The sequence below is a fragment of the Heteronotia binoei genome, chromosome 2, assembly GCF_032191835.1.
Source record: "Heteronotia binoei isolate CCM8104 ecotype False Entrance Well chromosome 2, APGP_CSIRO_Hbin_v1, whole genome shotgun sequence".
Lineage (NCBI taxonomy): Eukaryota > Metazoa > Chordata > Lepidosauria > Squamata > Gekkonidae > Heteronotia > Heteronotia binoei.
The window spans coordinates 27,640,197-27,661,151 of NC_083224.1; the positions used below are offsets into that span (position 1 = coordinate 27,640,197).

Sequence of the window (20,955 nt, forward strand, 5' to 3'; positions counted from 1 at the left end):
TGACATGATTGAGCTAAAAATAGACGGAGTGCTGTAACATTGTGTGAAATATATCCTTAGCCTTGGGATGCGAGTTAATGGATTTTTTTTTTCTATTTCAAGGGCTGCCTGTTACTAAAATAAGACATGCACCCATGACCTAGAAAGGGCTGGAAACCAACCGGAAAAAAATTGTTAACCATCTTTAAGGGGAGGGGGGAATAATACCAAGGCAACCTTGCTTTGCAAAATGATAATTTCATCCAACCAAGGGGGGGGGGGTGCATTTTCTGCCATACATTAAATGTATGATTTCTGCATGCATCGGCAAGCTAATTAGTTTTAAACGTGCTGCTTGAATGGGGGGGGGGGAGGGAAAGCGGGGAGTATTTTTAGAATCAGATTCTCTCTTGCTGCTATCTATGGAACGCTTTCGGAAGACAGCCACATGGAGCTATTTATAGAAGGATAGTAGCAGCAAGCAGCGCGTTGTAACCGGGGAGAGCCTGAAATCTTCACAGCCTTGACAATCAGTGCGCCAGACAGCATGGTGAATACACACCATATCTCATTCGATTGTAATTCTATTTGGACCGCAAAAAACGTCAGCGGGAATGGGCAGATTTCTGTTTAAGGTGGTCTAGGATGAGCCGACGGATAGGACAAAACACACTCCCAATAAGAAAAAAAAAATTTGTAAAAATGCTAACTTTGGGGAATCGACAGCATTCGCTTTCCAAATAGAAATAATACCCTATTTGGCCTGATATTTCTGCTGCCTAGGAAAGATCAGCAAAACCCACATAATGTGACCTACTTTGTTCCTGAAATGAGTAGGAATCTGCTTGAGACAGACACAGAAAGAGAACAGATGGAACTTCTGCTTTGCCATGAAGTCAAGCTCCACATTCAGAGGCATTAAGCCTCTGAATTCTAGAGCCAGGAGGTAATATCAGGGGAAAGCTTCAACCTTTATGCCCTGTTGTTGGCCCTCCAGAGTTACTGGCTGTCCAGTTTGTGAGACAGGATGCTGGGCTAGATGGACCACTGGTCTGATCCAGCAGGACTCTTCATATGTTCTTATGAGGGCTTCAGCCTCCATGCCCTGTTGTTGTCCCTTCCTAGTAACTGGTTGGCCACTGTGTGAGATGGGATGCAGGACTGGATGGACCACTGGTCTGATCCAGCAGAGCTCTTCTGATGTTTTTACGAAAGCCTCGGTCTCTATGCCCCATTATGGGCCTTCCAGGGGAACTGGTTGGCCTCTGTGTGAGGCAGGATGCTGGGCTAGATGGACCTCTGCTCTGATCCAGCAGGGCAATTCTGACATTAACTCCTGAAAATCCCAGACACGTGAGATTTCTTAGCTGTAAGTCTGCAAGAATGCTCTCCGCACATGCTTATGGCATTCCGTCATTAGGGTTCCCAGTGACAAAGGGTTAAAAAATAAGTCTAACTTTATCTCAAATTACATTATCAAAGCAGCGCAAAGATTATATCAATTCAGATGAACATCACTGCTTCTCCACTGTAGTGGGATCTATTGCAGCTCCAGCTAATTGGCCATTATGCAGTGCTGATGTGTGAATTTCCCACTTGATGCAACCCTTACAACTCCAGCCATGGTGAAATGGCTACCTCCTAGGGTTGCCAGTCTCCAGGTGGCACCTTGAGATATCCCACAATTACTATTGATCTCCAGGCCACCAAGATCCATTCCACTGGACAAAATGGCTGCATTGTAGGGTGGACACTGTGGCATTATACCCTGCTGAGGTCCCTCATTCCCCAAACCCTACCATCCCCAGATTCCACCCCCAAAATCTCCAGGTATCTCCCAACATAGAGCTGGCAACCCTACCCTACACTGATATATGAATCCACCCTTCACCTGAATCAGGGCTTTTTTTGTAGCAGGAACTCCTTTGCATATGTAGTACTAAGAGCCCTGTAAGCTCTTGGAGGATTGGCTACGTCAGGGGTGTGTGGCCTAATATGCAAAGGAGTTCCTGCTACAAAAAAGCCCTGACCTGAATGGACTAATCTGGAGTAATGGCTTGAGTTCTTGCATCCATTAAGGATTTGAAACATGGGGTGGCTCTTTCATTTAGTCTTTGCTGATGGAGGAGTGCCAGTCGGCCTTTTACTACAACCTTGATTTGTAATATCTCAATGTTACATTCTTAATGGGGAAAACAAGAGCTCTGTAATAGCAGGATCATTTAATTATTCACAGGTCTGGCTTTGGACCCATCAGTCTTAATGAAACACCTCCGCCAACTCTACAGCACCAGACCCAAGAGAATAATTTAGACTCCTTCTCTCTCGGTAAGGTTTCTAAATTAGCTCCAGTACTGAAACAACTGACAGATTAAGTCTGAAACAACTGCATTCTGATGGAAGAGATTTAAGGTGTTTTTATGCCATAGGACAGCACAAAGGGAGGGGGAAGTTCCCTCTGTGCAGGGCTTTTTTTGAGCAGGAGCTCCTTTGCATATTAGGCCACACACCCCTGATGTAGCCAATCCTCCAGGAGCTTACAATAGACCCTGTACTAAGAGCCCTGTAAGCTCTTGGAGGATTGGCTACATCGGGGTGTGTGTGGCCTAATACGCAAAGGAGTTCCTGCTACAAAAAAGCCCTTCCCCTGACATTTGAGTCCTAAAGCTGTGTGTGTGTGTGGGGGGGGGAATCAAACTATCTGCTCATTTATTTATTTATTCATTTGTTTGTTTATTAGAGTTGGACTTTTTCATTGAGAGTTCAGGCGGATTCCACAGAGTGAGACAAAGACCCCAGCAAAACCCTCAACCAGCATTTGAAGAAGACTGTAGATTTATACCCCGCCCTTCTCTCTGAATCAGAGTCTCAGAGTGGCTTATAATCTCCTTTATCTTCTTCCCCCACAACAGACACTCGGTGAGGTGGGTGGGGCTGAGAAGGTTCTCACAGCAGCTGCCCTTTCAAGGACAACTCCTGCGATAGCATGGCTGACCCAAGGCCATTCCAGCAGGTGCAAGTGGGAGAGTGTGGAACCAAACCCAGTTCTCCCAGATAAGAGTCCGCACACTTAACCACTACACCAAACTGGCTCTCTTTGAAGCACAAAAATTTGAAGCTTACACAGCTTACTCATTTTATTGTTACACAGCATGAACCTGTTGTCGGGTTCTCATCAGGGTTCTTTGGTTTTTGCATTTGTGCAATTGTTCCCTTGAGTTCCAGCCCCCGCCTCCCAGGGACGATTTGCACAAGCACTGCAAGACTTTTTGTAGCTAGCACACAACACATACGTGTTTTCAAGAAGCAATGCCTGTAATTGAAAGAATGCTGGTCCAAAACTGATCCTGTCTACACACCTGTCTCCCTGGTTACCGCAATGCCTGCAATCAATCTGAACAAGGGGGACATGAAAGAGTTTAAAGCAATGCTGGAGAGTGGGGGCAGGGGTGAGAGAGATTAGGGAATGTTGTAGTAACCTAGTGACTGCTGCAGACCTGTGCTTCTATGGCCCTTTGCAAGAAAAGCACAGAGAGGAGCTGATACGGGAAACAACCTTGAGGACGGCGCTGATTCCCATTGGTTTGTATTCTTAGCCTCGAAACCTCACCACGAGCCAATCCTGCAGGCTTGCAGGAGTTCCAATTTTAGCTGTTTTATTTGCACCAGGAAGAGCTTCCAAGCTGCTGTCTCTGAAATCAATGGGAGGCTCTCCATCGGCACTCGTTTGGGACCGAGCCAGCGGAGGGGCTGCAAATGCAAGGAGCGGCTGCAGATCAAGCTCCGATGTACCAGATCCAGTCCTGTCTAGCAAAGGCTCCGGCAAAAGTCTTTCTCGTCCCAGAGACCATTTGAGAAATTGACTCTTTAAGAACTTTAATCAATCTTTATGAGCCAGCAAGACATGTGTGAAAGGGATCGCTGGTCCCACCCCCACCCCGCCCGCCCCCTTGTTGTAAAGTCATGGGAATCTGGGCTTCATGAAAAGGAAAGGACATTTGGTTTCAGCAAGTAGATTTCCCTTCAGAGTAAATGCAGATGAATCCTAAATGGGATGGAGATGCTCCATCTGCAAATGATGTTCTACCACATTTAACTGGAATGGACACACGAAGCTGCCTTCTACTGAATCAGACCCTCGGTCCATCAAAGTCAGTATTGTCTATTCAGACGGGCAGTTGCTCTCCAGGGTCTCAGGCTGAGGTCTTTCACATCACCTCCTATCTCATTCTTTATGCTGGAGATGCCAGGGATTGAATCTGGGACCTTCTGCATGCCGAGCAGATGCTCTACCACTGAACCATGCCTCCTCCTTCTTTTCACTCTGCTTGTTTCCCTTCTGATTTAAGCCACACCCTCTACTGCCAGCCCAGACCTGCACTTTGCTTATTACAGCAAAAGTAGGAAGAACAGTAAAGGCAATCAGCATGCAGAATGCTTTAAAATGCACGCTGTGTGCCAAAGCACTACTTGTAGAGGGATTGTGGCTCAGTGGTAGAGCATCTGCCTGGAATGCAGAAGGTCCCATGTTCAATCCCCAACATCTCCAAAGGATCAGGTGACAGGTGACATGAAAGACCTCAGCCTATGGCCCTGGAGAGCTGCTGCCCATCTAAGTAGACAATCCTGACTTTGATGGCTCAATAGTCTGATTCAGTACCAGGCAGTTCCATCTGCTCATGTGTGGAGAGAAAACCAAGAGTTGCACACACAGAGTGATTGTTGCTACGCTGTGCACATCTTCTCATCACAGTAGATCAAGAAGAGTCACCTTGTTAGTCTATCTGTAGCAGTATTAAAGAGCAAGAGTCCAGTTGCACCTTAAAGACTAACAAAAGGTGTGGCTGCACAAGAGCTTTTGTGAATCGCTGCTCACTTCCTCAGATATAGCTAGAATGTGAATCCATCTGTCTCTATATTTCAGAGAGTGGACTATCTGAAGGAGTGACTCACAAAAGCTCATCTAGCCACTAACTCTTTAAGCTGCAACTGGAGTCGTGCTCTTTTCTAATCAAGAGATAGCATGGGTCACTCTGCTGGTGCCTGACAGCTATTTGTTGAGTGAATTTAGCCCCATCTCTTCTCCGTTCTTCACCCCCAAATGATTCACATCTCAGTGGCAGGAAGAAAGGGCAATGTAAACTAGGGCTGGATCAAAAGATGGGGCCACCCCCAAGCAAAGTCCACCCATCACCTCTTGCACCACCACCTCTTGCACCATCTCCTTATCCCTGATGGCTGGAAACAAACCAAGTCCCTGCAGAAATTCAGCTCTTCCCTCATTGTGCCTCCCAAGCAATCCCTGGGGTGGCTGGCCAGATAACCAGCCCTGGAGAAAATCCAGGTGCACATGATCAGCTGCCAAGCACAAGAATCTGGGGGACACTCAATACAACTGCTGCAGAGCTTCCACACCAAAAAACTCACATGGACATGTCTAGAAATGATGGTAGTACTTAGCAACTACACTGAAGTTTCAACAACCATGCAAGGTAGGGCAATATTAGGGAGGGACTGTGGAAGAACCTTTGTTTCGCATGAAGAAGGTCCCAGGTTCAGTCTCTGGCATCTCCAGTTAAAAGGCAGTAGATGTGAAAGACTTTACCTGAGATCTTGGAGAGTGGCTGCCAATCAGAGCAAACGATACTGACTTTGGCAGACCAGTGGTCTGATTCAGTATCAGGCAGTTCAGGTACATTATCCCCACATTGCAGTTGAGTTTGGGAGACAATGGCTCATCTAAGGCCACCTCATGAATCAGTGGCCAAGGCAAGATTTGAAGCTGCCTCCCACCAGCTTACACACATAGCCATCATGCCATGCCATCTCTCAAATCTGGCTTTAAATCATATCAACTGTGATGAAATTGGTGGCAGGGTTTGGAAAGCTCACATGCAGCTGGAAACTATGCAAGTTGACTTAGACATAAGTCCTGATGGGTTCAGTGGGAATTTTTTGCAAGTACATATGTTTGCAGTCTCGTTTGCAGTCTAACTCACTTTGACTGCCACATGTACAAGATTTCATCATATTGTTTTCTGGGAGCTGGAGGAGGAAATGACACCTGCCTTGATTCTTAAGGGGTAGCTTTGCTTATGGACCTGAATGCATAAACCAGTTTATCCGCTACGCACTTTCTGAAGATATCAAGCCAGAGTGCAGCTGAACACAAACGATAACTAGAACTATTGAGGGGTGTGCCTTATCAAAACCCTTTAACCTCTTTTTGCAATTCTGACTTCTCTTTCTGCTTGCGCTGGGCCCTCCAATTTCTCTCGATCCACAAGCCTTGAACCAGGCAGCTGACTTTCTCAGGATTCTTGAAATCCCTTTCAAAAAATGCATCCTGCCTGAGCGCAAGCCTTCGAATTGGTCTGAGGTTTTGCTCCAGGATAAATCGGGTGGCGATGCTAAGGAACATGCTGTTACGATACACACTAATGCACCCCGTGTGGTTTTAATTCACAGCTGGCCCTGACATTAGAAAGGTCAGGGTGTTGTGCAACCAATCTGCTCTGCTGGGAAAGTCACTCTTCTGCATGGTTGCTTGCCTGCTGCACTTTTCGAAAGGAAAGATTGCAATTTCTAGTGGGACATTTTAATCCTCTTTGGGGGGGAAGGGAATGACATCAGGTCACTGAGGCACCAAGACAAAGGAAGGGGAATTATTTTCATTTTCCTAATACATTCTCAACAGAGCCCTAGTAAATTAGTTTTGGAATCAGAAGCCACACAGTGGCATCCTAAACAGAGTCTCACCCTTCTAAATCCCTTAAGGTCAACGGGCTTTGAAGGGCGTAACCGCTTAGGTTGGCACAGAGGCAGAGTGGCACCTTTCCAAATCCCTTGAGGTCAATTAGTGCCAAGTGACAGGTTTCCAGCCTCAGTTTCCTTTTTGTGAAAAATCCAGAATTTAGAAAAATGTAAATAGTTGTGGTGTAATATGACAATGAAAGCTAACTAGATGCAGATTTAAAAAAAAAACAACCTTTTAAGCATCACAGTAGCTGTTTCTGCTTCTGCTAAGGTCTGGGCTAATGTGAAATAGATATCTTATTTCAGCCTAATCTAGGAGAACAGAGCAATTTTAAGAATAAATACATTTATTAGATCAGTTAAGATACCAGCAGTTCTGTAGAAATTTTTAAAAAGGCAAGTGGAAGAAAGTCAATTGCTCCTCTACCTTTTCTTAAATAGAGGAGATAAATTCTTTCCCCCAGTTGTGCTAAAATATACATAGGAGAGAGTAGGAAAAGGAGGAATCACAATTTAGAAAGGGGGGAATAAGAACTCACGTTTCAAAATGTTTCTTCTTTCTAGCTCCTCGACAGCAGGTCTTTGGCTCAGTCTCCTGCGGAAGAAAACCAAGATGACGTTTTGTACCATCGTCCTTCTTTTTCACCAAAGTCCACTTTGGGATGGAAAACAGTCCTAAAAGTTGACTTTGAGGTCAAAGCATGGTCAGCAATTCCAGAGCCCCCGACGGGATCTCTGCCCCATCCCCGAAGCTGAGCGTCTCTTTCCCCCAAGAGGGAAAAGTTCTGATCTAGTAGATTCCCCTTTCTGGCCAGGCTGCCCCACTAACACGCATGCCACTGGGGAAGCAACGAGGGCGAGGTCGCTCTAAACCCGTTGCTAACCCGTCTTTTTCTCGCCCCTGGGCTGCGGTTCAAGAGATCCTAGCAAAGGTTTCCCCTTCGCCTCTCCTTGTCTCGGATTCACCAAGGATTCGCCCGGGGCGAAAAGGAGAAACGCGGCTCGCCTCGATTTCAGCACCACGGAGAGCTCCTCTCGCTCGCTCGACTGAAGAGGCCGCCGCCGCTTGCGAGTGGAGAGCTCCGCTCAGAGCAGCCCGGCCGGGCACCTCCGCGGCCGCCCCCTTTTTAACTCGCGCTCCTCGCCGATTGACTCGCCGCGATCAGATGGTCGCCCGAGGGAGTCTCCCGCATCCGAAATGAGGCACTTCGCCAGCCGCCTCCCCAGAGACGCTCCGGCTGCAGGGGCGGGGAAGCAAAACCTCGCCGGCGAATGGGGCGCCTCCGCGCTCCGGAGAGGCTGCGAGTCGCGGCTGGCTTCCCAACCGCAGAGCCCGGCGATGGCGCTGATAGAGGGACCCGGCAGGGGAGACGAGGCAGCCGCAAGCTTGCAGGCTGGGCTACACGGGGGATAGTGTTCCGTGGGCATCCCTGCAACAGGTAGCCCGGAGGTTTTGAAGGCTGCGGGCTGGGCGGAAAGACCCGCCTGCTTTGCTTCCCCACGCACCCCACCCCCCAACAGAAAAACTCGCAAGGGAAGCTGGGCTGGAGAATATGAAGGCAGGGATGGGTTATTAAAGGGCTGAATGCAAGGTGATTGACGAAGCCACAGTTTCTCCCAGGCTGATGTCCCAGGGCACGTGAAGGCAGGAAAGAGATACTACTACTACTACTACTACTACTACTACTACTACTACTACCACCACCACCACAGTAGAAAAGAACAAGGGTCCAGTTTCATCTTAAAGATTAACAAAATTTGTGGCAGGCTAGGACCTTTCCTAAGTCACTGTTCACTTTTTCAGATATCTGAAGTGAGCAGTGACTTAGGAAAGCTCACACCCTGTCACAAATTTTGTTTCTTTAAGGTACTACCAGACTCTTGCTCTTTTCTATCCCATCTTGTACTATTAGAAGAAGAAGAACTGCAGATTTATACCCCACCTTTCTCTCTGAAGCAGAGACTCAGAGCGGCTTACAATCTCTTTTATCTTCTTCCTCCACAACAGACACCCTGTGAGGTGGGTGGGGCTGAGAGAGCTTTCACAGCAGCTGCCCTTTCAAGGAGAACTCCTATGAGAGCTATGGCTGTCCCAAGGCCATTCCAGCAGCTGCAAGTGGAGGAGTATTACTACAGTAGTAGTAGTAAATAATAAAGCTATAGTAGATGGCGATAATAATAATAATAATGTAGAAAGGAGAAACCGCCACCACCAGTAAATAACACTAAGGCTGCAATCACACACACACACACACAATAATGCGATCACACAAATTTCAATCCACTTTCAATGCACTTTCCAACTGGATTTTGCCCAGTTCACACAGCAAAATCCAGTTGGAAAGTGCACTGAAAGTGCATTATTCAGTGTTTGTGACTACAGCCTATAACAGGGGTCCCCAACCCCTGGGCCATGGACCAGTACCAGACCATGGCCTGTTAGCAGGCCGTGAGTTGTATAATTATTTCATTATATATTACAATGTAATAATAATCATAAGATGACGACATTGGATCCTGCCCTCCACTCCGAATCTCAGAGTGGCTCACAATCTCCTTTATCTTCCTCCCCCACAACAGACTCCCTGTGAGGTAGGTGGGGCTGAGAGAGCTTTTACAGCAGCTGCCCTTTCAAGGACAACTCCCACAAGAGCTACAGCTGACCCAAGGCCGTTCCAGCAGCTGCAATGGAGGAGTGGGGAATCAAACCCAGTTCTCCAAGATAAGAGTCTGCACACTTAACCACCACAAAGTGCACAATTGCATAATCCCAAAACCATTGCCCCCCCGCCCCCGCATACACCTGCCGGTCCGTGGAAAAATTGTCTTCCACAAAACTGGTTCCTGGTGCCAAAAAGGCTGGGGAACACTGGCCTATAAGTAGTAGATGATGATGCCCTAACCTGGATAGCCAAAGGTAGCCTGATCTTGTCAGAGCTCAGACACTAACAGGGGTAAGCCCGGTCAGTATTTTGATGGGATCCCAAGGAAGTTCAGAGTTGCTACACAGGGGGAGTCAATGGCGAAACCACCTCTAGATGTCTCCTGGCTTCAAAACTCTTGACAGGGCAGGAGGGGGAGGGGAGTTGGTGATGATAATGGTATTACCAGGGCTTTTTTTTTGTAGCAGGAGCTCCTTTGCATATTAGGCCACGCCACCCGATGAAGCCAATCCTCCAAGAGTTTACAGGGCTCTTATTACAGGGCCTACTGTAAGTTCTTGGAGGATCGGCTACATCAGGGGTGTGTGGCCTAATATGCAAAGGAGTTCCTGCTACAAAAAAAGCCCTGGGTATTGCTGATAGTCAAAGAGTGTCACTTGGCTTCCAATAATCCTGAATTGCAGAAGGAATAGTTCCTTCTGCCCACTGCAGAGCACCATGTTGACTCCCTAAGCATACACAGAAATGGCTTTTGAGGAAAAGGGGCCCAGGGACTTCAGGCCCAGGGGAAGGCAGCTAAGGCCACCTCTGCAGCCTCTCTTCCACTTGCAGTTCTTAATATTGGCATTATTAATAAAAGGGCATTCAAAACACTCCATACCTATTTTTTCCCAATAATTTTTACAACTCCTGGAAGAAGAAGAAGAAGAAGAAGAAGAAGAAGAAGAAGAAGAAGAAGAAGAAGAAGAAGAAGAAGAAGAAGAAGAATTGCTGATTTATACCCCGTCCTTCTCTCTGAATCAGAGACTCAGAGCGGCTTACAATCTCCCATATCTTCTCCCCCCACAACAGACACCCTGTGAGGTGGGTGGGGCTGAGAGAGCTCTCACAGCAGCTGCCCTTTTAAGGACAACCTCTGCCAGAGCTAAGGCTGACCCAAGGCCATTCCAGCGGGTGCAAGTGGAGAAGTGGGGAATCAAACCCGGTTCTCCCAGATAAGAGTCCGCACACTTAACCACTACACCAAACTGGCTCTCAGTTTGGTCCAATATATCCCCACATAATACTGGAGGAGGAGCTAAAGTTGAGAATGGGGGTGGTTAGTGAGCCAGTTTATGCCAGCAGGGTAGAACCAGTAACATCACAACTGTGTGCGAAACAATTATCCACTCCCATATGCATCTGAAGAAGTGAACTCTGACTCACAGAAACCTTTTTCTGGAATGAACTTGTCCCAGTCCTGAGGGCCAAAGCAGAGCTACTCTAGAATCACAGAATCATAGAGTTGGAAGGGACCTCCAGGGTCATCTAGTTCAACCCCCTGCACAATGCAGGAAACTCTCAAACACCTCCTCCTAAATTCACAGGATCTTCATTGCTGCCAGATGGCCATCTAGCCTCTGTTTGAAAACCTCCAAGGAAGGAGAACCCACCACCTCCCGAGGAAGCCAGTTCCACTGAGGAACTGCTCTAACGGTCAGGAAGTTCTTCCTAATGTTGAGCCGGAAACTCTTTTGATTTAATTTCAACCGATTGGTTCTGGTCCTACCTTCTGGGGCCACAGAAAACAACTCCACACCATCCTCTATATGACAGCCCTTCAAGTACTTGAAGATGGTGATCATATCACCTCTCAGCCACCTCCTCTTCGGGCTAAACATACCCAGCTCCTTCAGCCTTTCCTCATAGGACTTGGTCTCCAGACCCCTCACCATCTTCGTCGCCCTCTCTGGTCCCGTTCCAGCTTGTCTATATCCCTGTTAAAATGTGGTGCCCAAAACTGAACACAATACTCCAGCTGAGGTCTTACCAGAGCAGAGGAAAGCGATACCATCACATCACGTAATCTGGACACTGTACTTCTGCTGATAAAGCCCAAAATTGCATTTGCCTTTTTAGCCACCGCATCACACTCTAGTCTAAGCCCCCTGATTTCATTGGCCTTAGAGGGGGGGAAACTCTGCATAGGATTACGCTGTTTGTCGTTAAACCCTCCCCATTTCATCTCAGCAGATCCACCAATCATTTTACAATCAATCTTTGTTTATAGAGCATTAAACGTTTCTAGAATCGTCTCTAATAAACCAAATATTTTTTTTAACAGTTTGTGCTACTAACTTTGCTGACCCAGTGTGGTCTGCTCTGCTTTACTCTTGTGGAGTAGCTGGGGCTTCCCCTTTAGCAAATCTTCCTCTAGGTTCATAGTAATTAACTTTTTTATTCTTATCATTGGGTGGTGACTGTTTGGCTGCTAATTGGGCTAGTTCCACACTTGTAGCTTCCCCGCACTTGTAGCTTCAGGACAAAATAGAATTTTTATCTAGTTTTATATTACCTCTCTTGAGTTTTATTCTGTTTTATTCTGTTTTATTCTGATCTATGATCGCAATAAATATATTGATTGATTGAAATCATTTTACAAGAAAAACCGAAATACTACAAATTATGCAGTGGGGTAAATCTAATAAGGACAGTAAGAAGTAAGTTTAACCTTTGAAAGGGGCACCCTAAAGCGGGGGGGGGGGATAGATAGATAGATAGATAGATAGATAGATAGATAGATAGATAGATAGATAGATAGATAGATAGATAGATAGATAAATTTATTGTCATTGTTCTCCACAAAAAGAGAGCAACGAAATGAGGTGCTCTTCCACAAACATACCAACACATCAAACACACATATTCATATTCATACCATTTAAATACATCTAAAACCATTTAAACCATTAAAACCATTTAAACCATTTAAATACATCTAAAACAGATAAACATTCATAAAACCATTAGAACCATTTAAATACATCTAAAACAGATAATCCTTCATAACCCTGCATTTAACCTAACCACAGCACTTGGATAGAAACTGTCCTTAAATCTGTTTGTCCTAGCCTTCAACACTCTATATCGTCTACCTGACGGTAAGATCTCAAATAGCAAATGGCCCAGATGTGAAGGGTCCCTTAGGATCATTTGTATCTTCCTTTTACATCTAATAGATCACAAGACTCACCCTCCAGAAAACATCAGTTGTTACCATTATTTAAATAATTGCCCTTCCAAAGTCTTCCGAAACAGAACTGTTTTAGCCTTCTGTTTAAAAAGCAGCAAAAGGGAAAGTGTCTTGGTGCCAGCACTGAAAAGACCTTGCGTACTTCCTCCCACCCTCCCTATCTGCTACTGACAGGGGTGTAACATCTGCACTGCTGGGGGGCAATAATATCGGGCAGTATAAACTCTCAGCATGCAATTGCTACTTTCAGTGGGTCAGTCTCATATTCATCCTCATGTGTACTTGCAGGAATTGGAATTTGATCTAGACAGTTTTCGCTACCAAGAATTTGTCATGAGTCAACGCCCAGAGCCTTGTTACCCAGATGAACCAGCTTTCTGCAATATGAAATGGGCAACAATGACTTACACTTGGTGCTTATCTCCAAATCAAAAGGGCCACATGACCTGTTGTTTGCAATCCTTGCACTCGGCACATTTGAAATTCTATGTAGGTTTCTCCGGAAGCTTTACATCAGATTATGAAGGATATAGAAACTAGGTGGAGGGCCTTGGGAAGGAGGGGGATTAAATGCCTATCTAAGAATCGGAGAGAGATAAAAACAGGGCTCAGAGTGCTTATGAATATGAAGGCTTTGTGTGTTTACATGCAATCTGCAGTAAGCCCCAGATTTCCTTTTTTTGTAACCCAGCTGCCCCCCATTTGTTCACACACACACAAATGCAACTGTGCAATAAACAGAGGGGAGTTTTGTGGACAAGCAACAAAATTGATTTTGTAGTACTCTCCCCTCCATCCTTCTCAATATTACAAAAATAATTAAAAAGCAAAAATGGGCATCATTGGCCATGCAAAAATGAACATTTCACTCCCCCCTCCTCACCTATAAAAACATACAGAATCATAGAGATGGAAGGGACCTCCAGGGTCATCTAGTTCAACCCCCTGCGTAATGCAGGAAACTCACAAATACCTCCCCCTAAGTTCACAGGATCAGCATTGCTGTCCAATTGCCATCTAGCCACTGTTTAAAAAGCTCCAAGGAAGGAGAGCCCACCACCTCCCGAGAAAGCCTGTTCCACTGAGGAATCATTCTAACAGTCAGGAAGTTCTTCCTAATGTTGAGCCGGAAACTCTGCCCTCCTCTCCAAATTTCAAAATCTCAGAGTGGCTCACAATCTCCCTTACCTTCCTCCCCCACAAAAGACACCCTGTGAGGTAGAGGGGCTGAGAATGATCTCCCAGAAGCTGTCCTTTCAATGACAGCTGTGCAAGAGCTATGGCTGAGCCAAGGCCATTCGAGCAGCTCCAAGTGGAGGAGTGGGGAATCAAACTCGGTTCTCCCAGATAAGAGTCCACACACTTAACCACCACACCAAAGTAATAGAAATAAAGTGCACAATTGTTTTATTCTGCAACCATTGCCCCCACCCACCCACCCTCCAATCCGTGGAAAAATTGTCTTCCACAAAACCAGTCCCTGGTGCCAAAAAGGTTGGGGACCGCTGCTCTATAGGACAGCCCTTCAAGTACTTGAAGATGGGGATCATATCATCTCTCAGCCGCTTCCTCTCCTGGCTCTCCAGGCCTCCTCTTCATTGCGCACAGCAGAATTCATACCACAATTTTACACTGATAAGTATGCCTATACAGGCTCCCTCTAAAGACACATTTCATTATGAGCCCAAGAGAACCTTAGAGACCAACAACATTTTCCAGAGTATAAGCTTTAAAGCTCCCTTTGTCTAAACACAAAGACACAGTTCTTCAGACAGCCATGTTAGAACCGCACAGCCAAAAGGAGCATTCATTGTCTACAGGGCCAGCCCTGCCCCTAGGCAAAGTAGGCGATTGCCTAGGGCGCCAGCCTCCTGGGGGCACCAAATTGGGTGCTCCCCACGTGACTCAGTGACATTATCAGTGCAGAGGGATGCCAGAAGTTAGCCTTGCCTAGGGTGCAAGGCAGAGTCTAAACTGATTGTCTAAACTGTGCATGCAATGGCTGCATTCTAGAGATACATCTCAGCCTCACAAGAAAGATTCATGGAGGATAAGTCTACTAGTCAAGGTGAATGAAGGGAACCTCTACATTCAGAGACACTGAGCCCCTGAATCCCAGAGCCAGGAGGCAACCTCAGGGGAAGGCCTCGGCCTCTATGCCCTGTTTTTGGCCTTCCAGGGGAACTTGGTGGCCCCTGTGCGAGACAGGATGCTGAACGAGATGGACTATTGGCCTGAATTAGCAGGGCTCTTCTTACGTTCTTATAGACAGGAGGCTAAGTGTACACTTATGGCATGAAGTAGACTTATTTTAGCTTTAGGGAAATGCTGGTTTCCCAAGCTCAGAGAACTCCCCTCTTGGCTTCTGAAGACCCTATCTCAAAAGGAATTCCCAAAATGGAATCCTCAGCTCTGTAGAATGTTGGACTCCAAAGTCTCAGGACCAGTAGAAGAAGAATATCGGCCATGAGATATGGTGAGGGTCTTCTAGGTACCATCTGTGGCAACAAAATGGAACCTCCATGATCAGTGTCAGTGTACCTCTGAACAACAGATGTTGGGTGCATACAGTGAAGGAAGGTGACTCTGAGATGCCCTAGAGTAGAGAAAAATGCTTGGGGCTTTTTAGCTTGGAAAAACATCAACTGCAGGGTGACATGATAGAGGTTTACAAGATTATGTATGGGATAGTGAAGGTAGAGAAAGAAGTACTTTTCTCCCTTTCTCACAATATGAGAACTCATGGACATTCAATGAAATTGCTATGCAATCATGGCTAGAACTGATAAAAGGAAGTACTTCTTCACCCAAAGGGTGATTAACACGTGGAATTCACTGCTGCAGGAGGTGGTGGCGGTGGCTTCAAGCATAGACAGCTTCAAGAGGGGATTGGATAAGCATATGGAGCAGAGGTCCATCAGTGGCTATTAGCCACAGCATATTGTTGGAACTCTCTGTCTGGGGCAGTGATGCTCTGTATTCTTGGTGCTTGTGGGGGCACAGTGGGAGGGCTTTTAGCCCCACTGGTGGACCTCCTGATGGCACTTGTTGTTGTTTTTTGCCACTGTGTGACACAGAGTGTTGGACTGGATGGGCCATTGCCTGATCCAACATGGCTTCTCTTATGCTCTTAAAATGAGGTGTTAAAAGCAACTTCTTCTTCCTGCCCCTGAGAAGGACCATTGCTCTGATCCAACAGGACTCTCCTCCTGTCCTCCAACCTCTCCTTATTCCTTTCCCTGTAACAGACCTTTGTATCAACAAGAACAAATCTCATTCTACTTCACCGCTCCCCTGGAACAAGTGACTGCCTGCAGTTTCACCAGATAAAATATATATATATATATATATATATATATATATATATATATATATATATATATATATATATATATAAAAAAATAATCACTCGAGCTCTATTTTTAAGCCACCCCCCCTTCAGAGAGAATAAACAAAGGGGTGTCCATGAACCACTTAGCATTCAGCGTGGTACATGCTGTACTGACTTCTGATTCCTTTTCTTCCTACAACATCAAAAACCAAGGGGGAGAGAGAGAGACAGTCCTTCCTCTCAAAGGAAGCATTCCCATTGTCCCTGAGCAGAGTGAGCCTGCCCTTTGGAGAGCTGCATGTTCCCCGAGAAAAGGATCACAATAATGGAAAAATCCTTCACAATGCGTCCAGTACATATGCATAGCTGTGGCATCAAAGAGGAATCTTTATTGTTTAAAAACAGCAAGGCCAAGGATGCTTCTGGAAACCGGGGGAAGAAAGCACTTATGGTAGTAGGCGGCACTAACAAATGCCCATGCGTGAATATACAGAACAGAGAGCCAGTTTGGTGTAGTGGTTAAGTGGGCGGACTCTTATTTGGGAGAACCAGGTTTGATTCCCACCTGCTGATGTGAGCTTTGAGTCAGTCACAAGTTCTCGCCGAGCTGTTCCTCTCAAGAGCAGCTTCTGTCAGAGCTCTCTCAGCCTCACGTACCTTGCAGGGTGTCTGTTGTGGGGAGGGGGAGGGAAAGGAGATAGTAAGCCTCTCTGAGACTCCTTCAGGTAGTGAGGGGCGGGGTATAAATCCAATCTCTCCTCCTCCTCTTCTTCATCAGACCATCAGTCTGTCAAGATCAGTACTGTTTACTCAGACAGGCATTTTGGCTGTCCAGGGTCTCATGCAGAGTTCTTTTATCTCACCTCCATCCTGATCCTTTGAAGAGGAGATGCCAAGGATTGAACCTGGGACCATCTGCATGCCACACAGATGTTCTGCCTGCCCCTGAGCCAAGGCCTCTCCCAGTGTGGGAGTGAAGAATGCACATTCTTCACTCCCACATTGGGAGCGGCCATGTGCATTCAGAATTAGGGATCACGGGATTACTACTAAAACTAGGAATTGCACATTTGTCCGCTCCTCTCTTTCTTTGGGGTCAGGCAGCAATTTTTCTCTAATCCATTTTGGTCAGGGAACCAGGAGGGTTTTTGGTTTGTTTGGTTTTTTGCCATCTTCTGGCAAAAAAGCAGGGGTGACTGGGGGTGTGCAGGGGGAGGTGTTTGTGAGTTTCCTGGATTGTGCAGGGGGTTGGACTAGATGACCCCAGAGGTCCCTTCCAACTCTATGATTCTGTGATTCTCTCACCCTCTGTATCACTGGTGTGACCTAGGGCTGCCAACCTTCAGGGGGTCCGGAGATCTGCCGGAATTACAACTCATCCCCAGGAAAGGTTTCGTAAGATTTTAGTTCTCATGGTCTTTTCTTACATGCCCAGGGAAATGCTGGTTGCCCCTTTGGAATCAGAAAGCAATTATCTCTAGACCATTTTGGCCAGGGACCTGGAGGCTTTTTGCCATCTTTTGGGCATGGAGCAAGAGTCACTGGGTGAGTCTGGGGGGAGGTTTTTATGAATTTCCTGCATTGTGCAGGGGATTGGAATAGATGACCCCGGAGGTCCCTTCCAGCTCTATGATTCCATGATCTCCACTCCCAGAAAGTTCACCCCAACCAGCAGGCCCAAGGGACCTGGCAATCCTATGGGGGAAAAGCCCAACCTGGCCCTGCCCACTTTCTAAAATCGCTGGGGAGGTGCCAGGAAAGGTGTCAGCCCACAAGCACCGTGTTGGGGCCCCCTGACCTTTATGTTCCTAACAATGCGGAAATGCATAGTCCAGGGATGGCCAAATTGTGGCTCAGGCACCACATGCAGTTCTTTCACACATATTGTGTGGCTCTTGGAGCTCCCACTGCCCCATTGGCCAGCATTTCGCTCTTTAAATCATTTCTCCAAGTCAAGCCAGCCAGCCAGCAGCTTGGAGAATGCATTTACAGTTAAAGTTGCTTTCTTTCCACCTTGCCTTCCTCCATCTATTTCTCTCCCTCCCTTCCTCCCTTGTGGCTCTCAAACATCTGACGTTCCTGTCTTGCGGCTCTCAAACATCTGATGTTTATTCTATGTGGCTCTTACGTTAAGCCAGCCTGGCCACCCCTGGGTATAGTCTATCCTGATCTCACCAGATCTCAGAAGCACAGCAAGGTCAGCCCTTCAATGGGAGACCACCAAGGACTGCTGCAGCAGTGGTTACAAGGTAGCAGCAAACCACCTCTGCTTAATTACTTGCCTTGAAAACCCCACATATTGGCTGTAACTTGAGAGCCCTCTACATGCACACAACTTTTTTTAAAGAAAAAGCCCAGCAGGAACTCATCTGCATATTAGGCCACACCCCCTGATGCCAAGCCAGCCAGAACTGCATTCCTGTGCGTTCCTGAGAGCCAGGTTTGATTCCCCACTCGCAACTGCTGGAATGGCCTTGGATTAGCCATAGCTCTCGTAGGAGTTGTCCTTGAAAGGGCAGCCACTGTAAAAGCTCTCTCAGCCCCACCTACTTCACAGGGTGTCTGTTGTGGGGGGGGGGAGGGGGAAAGTAAAGGAGATTGTGACAGCTCCGAGACTCTGAGATTCAGAGTATAGGGCAGGATATAAATCCAATATCTTCTTCTAAAAAAAAACAAAAACACGCACACACACATTCCTGCCTGCTAGTTAAGGTGAATGAGCATAAAAAAGGCCCTGTTTTCTGTCAGGACACTGAAAGTCTGGAACTCTCTCCTCAGGGAACATCACATCTGGTGTGAAATCTGTTGACTCTGGGGTGCTGGATTAGGGGAGCTTTATTTCCCTCAGCACGCAGTAAATCTTTCCCAGTCCCAACTATGGATATATTATTCCGCTCGCTTTATGAATTTTAATTTGATGTTTTAACTGGGCTCTCCCAAGTCTGTCTGAATATTGTTCTTTTAAAAGCTCTTTCTCCTGCGGCCATTTTAGAAATTTTTAAAAAATCTTTTGTTTTCCTTGATCATTTTTAGTTTTACACGTCGTCTGCTCTTGTTTACTCTTCGTATCTGCTCTTTTATAGGTTTCTAGATATTATTTTAAAAGCCGTTTTTCTTGTATATTCTTATACGGTTCTTGTGAGCCATTCCGGGAATGTTTTTACATGGAAGGATCATCAGATAAGCCACCCCAGACCACATTGTAGGGTTGCCAGCCTCCAGGTGGTAGCTGGAGATCTCCTGCTATTACAACTGATCTCCAGGCAACAGAGATCAGGTCCCCTGGAGAAAATGGCTGCTTTGGAAGGTGGATTCAATAGCATCCCTCCCTTCCCCCAGACCCTGCCCACCAAAATCTCCAGGTCTTTCCCAGTCTGGAGCTGGCAACCCTGACCACATGGGAAGAACACTGTGGTCCCTCCCAACATCAGTATTCCTCCTCTGACACTTCAAATAATCCTAGCATAGGAAAGGAGCAGGTTCCCCTTATTTCCCAGAGGGTGCTGATAAATAATGCCGTTTCAGTCCACTTCAGTGACTACTTGCAAGCAGATTTTTCCATTTCACACAGTAAAATCCAGCCGCAAAGTTGATTGAAAGTGAATTCAAAGTGTGTTATTTAGGGCGTGTGAAAGTGCCCCGAACAGTTTCTTGCATGACTCCTGCCCGTATGGGATGGAGCAGTGACAGCAAGCAGGTGTTGCCTAAATTCCGTGATAATTTGGGAAGTGAGATGGTGGGCAACAAGGACGAAGTTACATACCACAATGTCTCTCTCTTTTCTTTTGTGCATAATTTGGATCGGAGCATTAGGGTTCCGCTAGCTATGCATGCACACACAAATGAAAGACAAAACTACATCTGATGCGGGAGAGACAGGGATTTTTTTGAGCAGGAACACACGGAAACACAGTTCTGGGTGGCTTGATGTCAGAGGGTGTGGCTTAATATGCCCATGAGCTCCTGCTGGGCTGTTTCTACAAAAAAAGCCCTGGGGAGATAAGAACATAACATAAGAACATAAGAAGAGCCCTGCTAGATCAGACCGGTGATCCATCTAGTCCAACATCCTGTCTTTTACAGTGGCCAACCAGTTCTTATGGAGGGCCAACAAACAGGGCATTGATGATGATGATGATATTGGATTTATATCCTGCCCTCCACTCCGAAGAGTCTCAGAGTGGCTCACAATCTCCTTTACCTTCCTCCCCCACAACAGACACCCTGTGAGGTAGATGAAGATATTGGATTTATATCCTGCCCTCCACTCCGAAGAGTCTCAGAGTGGCTCACAATCTCCTTTATCTCCCTCCCCCACAACAGACACCCTGTGAGGTGGGTGGGGCTGGAGAGGGCTCTCACAGCAGCTGCCCTTTCAAGGACAATCTCTGCCAGAGCTGTGGCTGACCCAAGGCCATGCTAGCAGGTGCAAGTGGAGGAGTGGGGAATCAAATCCGGTTCTCCCAGATAAGAGTCTGCACACTTAACCACTACACCAAACTGGCTTTCTCTACACCAAACTGGCTGAGGCCTTTGCCTAACTGGAATGAAACAGAATGAAATAAATCGTTTTTCTTCCTGGCACTGTTTCTCAGAAGTAGGTTTGTCGATTCCAACTCAAGAAATAGCTGAGGACTTCGGGGGTGGAGCCAGGAGACTGGGGGGGGGGTGGAGCCAGGAGCAAAATTGTGATGAGCACAATTGAACTCTGAAGGGAGTTCTGGTTATCACATTTGAAAGAACCGCACTCCTTTAAAATGCCTTCCCTCCATTGGAAGTAATAGAGGATGGGGACATCTTCTTTGGGGGCTCATAGAATTGGACCCCCTGCTCCAATTCTTTTTGAAACTTGGGGAAGATTTTGAGGAGAGGCATCAGATATTATGCTAAAAATATGGTATCTCTACCTCAAAAAACAGGGGCCCCCCATCCCAGATACTCACAGATTGATTCTCCATTATAGACTATGAGAACTGGTCTCCATCGGGTATAAT

At 46.5% G+C, this 20,955-nt stretch overlaps 1 protein-coding gene across 3 annotated transcripts in view; it reads right to left on the bottom strand.

Annotated features, from left to right (window-relative positions):
* The window catches only part of PHACTR3 (phosphatase and actin regulator 3), a 337,426-nt gene that overhangs the window by 10,245 nt on the left and 306,226 nt on the right, over window positions 1-20,955 (bottom strand). For all 3 annotated transcript variants that reach the window (XM_060230708.1, XM_060230710.1, XM_060230709.1), the window contains one exon: window positions 7,275-7,330. In XM_060230708.1, the coding sequence (XP_060086691.1) occupies window positions 7,275-7,330 (56 nt within the window). The remainder of the gene's footprint in view (window positions 1-7,274; window positions 7,331-20,955) is intronic.